The sequence below is a fragment of the Phoenix dactylifera genome, unplaced genomic scaffold (assembly GCF_009389715.1).
Source record: "Phoenix dactylifera cultivar Barhee BC4 unplaced genomic scaffold, palm_55x_up_171113_PBpolish2nd_filt_p 000848F, whole genome shotgun sequence".
NCBI classification, from domain to species: Eukaryota; Viridiplantae; Streptophyta; class Magnoliopsida; order Arecales; family Arecaceae; genus Phoenix; species Phoenix dactylifera.
In genome coordinates, this window is record NW_024068212.1 from 3,103 (window position 1) to 6,412 (window position 3,310).

The 3,310-nt window shown below is 48.5% G+C and overlaps 1 protein-coding gene across 1 annotated transcript; it reads left to right on the forward strand.

Moving 5' to 3' along the window:
- Positions 1–1,451: 1,451 nt before the first annotated feature.
- Positions 1,452–3,069, forward strand: LOC120107389 (fasciclin-like arabinogalactan protein 2). The gene has a single exon (XM_039120653.1). The coding sequence runs from the start codon at positions 1,533–1,535 to the stop codon at positions 2,760–2,762; it is 1,230 nt and encodes a 409-aa protein (XP_038976581.1). The 5' UTR covers positions 1,452–1,532; the 3' UTR covers positions 2,763–3,069.
- Positions 3,070–3,310: the final 241 nt, after the last annotated feature.

Genomic DNA, 3,310 nt, shown 5'->3' on the forward strand with positions numbered 1-3,310 from the left:
CGGAGGATCCCGACCGTCGAATTTGGACAAAGCCTCCAGATTAAACGCCGCAATCTAAGCGCCCTTAGTTTCGGTGGATCGTTTGCCCCCGAGGTTTGAGGCACCGCCCGATCGCCGTACACGTGGAGCAGGAGCAGTCCACCGACAGAATGGAGAGCTTCTGGAGCACGTGGCCCCCCACGGACGACGCCCTTGCGGAGGTCACGACTCTCGCCCCTTCCACTAATTATCCTGCCCTCCATCTTCGATCGAACTACGATATTGCCCTCGGTGCTTCAAAGTTGAGGGACGGGGTGCTTTTGGTAGCCTACCTTGCTTTGCGGTGAGAAGATGCCGAAAGCACGTGCTCCCTCCATGCTGCTCCGTCTCGTTTGACTTGGATGAAGACCATGTTATTAGTATTTTAATCACACAACTTCCCTCCTTATTAATGTTTTAACCTAAAAACTTGATGGTGCCGATTAAAAAAAAAAAACTTGAAGGCATCCTTGTGCACATGGAAAATACCAAAAAAAAAAAAAAAAAAAAGAGAATGAGACGGGTTGAATAGTAGATTGTCTTGATTTTCTGTTCATAAGAGAGACTCGACTATAGTGATTGACTGGATACGGAAAAAGAGATAGAAGGGGATGGGAGTCTCCTGCTTTGCAACATCCATTTGATATTGAGAGATTAGCATCTTTCAGGCATTGCACGTATATCGGAAGGCGAATAGAACTGCAGACTGAGTTACTTTTTATGTTGCGCAGCTCCGAAGAGCCACGTTGGCCACATCAGATGGCCCCCTCGCATTTGTGCCAAATTGTAGCACTTGATTCTACTGGCTGCTCCTACACTGGAGTAGAATAAGCAGTTGTTGTATTAAAAAATATATATATACTAGATTGCCACTAGTTATTTATATTAAATTTTATATTTAATTTTTATATGAGACAATGATTATTTTTGAATATTAATAAAGCATTAAAATTATAATTAAATTTAACATATTGTCTCATTAATCACAAATTACATAGAGAAAATGTAACTTTCAGCATGATTTTTCTAATTTGTAATATGTAAAAAGATCTTGTATTATTAGTCTTAAGTAAGCCGCAAGTAAATAGCAAAAATATGAATAAATATGGATTGGTTTATTTAAAAAAAATAATTCAGAAAATTATCCAATTTAGGAAAAGTTAAAGTAATTTTAAAATTTTCTGAATAATCTCATAAACATTGCTATCACTTTCTTTTCACAGAGTAAATTTGAACCCGCGAGATGGTGCGGGAATGTGCTCTGAAATAAACTACTGATGAGTAAATTGAAAGCTAATGGCACGGTATGTAATAATATGGAAGACTGAGGTTTATCGGTTATTGATTCCTTGCTGCACCTCCACCTCTCCGGTGACCAGTATCCGGTCTCCACTACTTGAGTACCACCTGCTTCCTCTCTCTCTCTCACACTCTTATCCGCCTCCTCCTGCTATCCACACCGGATCTCCGCTATCCCGGATATCTGCGGGCCGGGGCAACGAATAACCGCGACAATGCAGAACGTCTTATCCCTCGGCGTCATCTTCCTCCTCTTCTCTGGCTGCCTCGCCGTGTCCCGCGAGCACAACATCACCAAGATCCTCGCCGAGCACCCGGAGTTCTCGACGTTCAACCACTACCTCACCGCCACCCACCTCGCCGGCGAGATCAACCGCCGGAAGACCATCACCGTTCTAGCCGTCAGCAACACCGGCATGGCGCCCCTCCTCGCCAAGCACCTCCCCCTCTACACTCTCAAGAACGTCCTCTCCCTCCACGTCCTAGTCGACTACTTCGGCGCCAAGAAGCTCCACCAGATTAACGGCGGCACCGCCGCCTCGTCCACCCTCTTCCAGGCCACCGGCGCCGCCTCCGGCACCGCTGGCTTCGTTAACATCACCAACCACCGCGCTGGCCGCGTCTCCTTCGCCGCCGAGGACGTCGGCGACGCTCCCCCGGTCAACTTCGTCAAGTCCATCAAGGAAATCCCCTACGACCTCGCCGTCATCCAGATCAGCTCCGTCCTGTCCTCGCCGGAAGCCGAGGCCCCCACGCCGGCGCCCGCGCAGGTCAACCTCACCACCCTCATGTCCAAGAAGGGCTGCAAGACCTTCGCCGATCTACTCGTCGCCACCGGCGACGCCGAGAAGACCTTCGAGAGCAACGTCGGAGGCGGATTGACGGTCTTCTGCCCGATCGACCAGGCCATGAAGGCGTTCATGCCCAAATTCAAGAACCTCACCGCCGACGGCAAGCTCTCGGTGCTACTCTACCACGGGATCCCGGTCTACAACTCGATCCAGATGCTCAAATCCAACAACGGCGTCGTCAATACCCTGGCGACGGACGGGAGCACCAAGAACTATAATTTCACCGTCCAGAACGACGGCGAGGTGGTGACGCTGAAGACGAGGGTCACGGTGGCGACGATCACGGGGACGCTCATCGACGAGGACCCGCTGGCGGTGTACACCATCGACCAGGTGCTGGAGCCGCGGGAGCTGTTCAAGCCGGAGAAGACCAAGGCCCCGGCGCCGGCGCCGGCTCCGGTGGCGGAGGCGCCGACCAAATCGAGGAAGCGCCACCATGCTTCGCCGCCCGCGCCGGCAGGGCCAGGGGAGGCGCCGGCGGCGGATAATCAGAAGGCCGCGGATGATGAGAGCGCCGCCGGCGCGAGGGCACGTGCCGGGCCGTGGATCGTGGCCGCCGCGGCGGTAGGAGCGGCGGTCCTTATGGTGGCTTAAAATTCTCTTTTTTTTATTCCTAGCTATTATTCTCTTTCTGTATTTGATTGGGAGGGAATAACAGAGCGAACTGCCTCAGTTTATTTGCTTTTTGGGGTTTTATTTTTGGTTTATTTGATTCGCACTTAAAAAAAAATCCTGTTAGTGCTTTCTTGTTCGATGCTTGGATTGTCCAAAACCCCAAATTGATGTATCCTTTTACTTTTCCTTTTTTTTTTTCTTGTTAAAGATCTTTTGTCATTAAGAGTGGCAGTATTAAGGGTGAAGGAGTGCATGGACTGTGTTCATGTAGTGGCCTTTTTCTTTTCTTGGGGTTCAAAAACTTTGATGCTTGCAAATTTTATAGAAAATAAAAAAAGGACATAATTTAAAATATATTGTGAAAAAGAAAAGCTATGCTCACACTTAATTTCAATTGCATTCAAGAAAGTCTTTCATTTTAGGAAGGAAATTTGGTAAATTTTGGTCCCACTAAAGGTTGATTTTAACAATGGATTTGTGAGATCCTGGTTTATTCGGATATGAATGAGAAAGGTGGAGTAGTTGTG

Coding starts and splice junctions, on each gene's coding strand:
- LOC120107389 (XM_039120653.1), top strand. CDS start 1,533: ATGCAGAACGTCTTATCCCTCGGCGTCATCTTCCTCCTCTTCTCTGGC.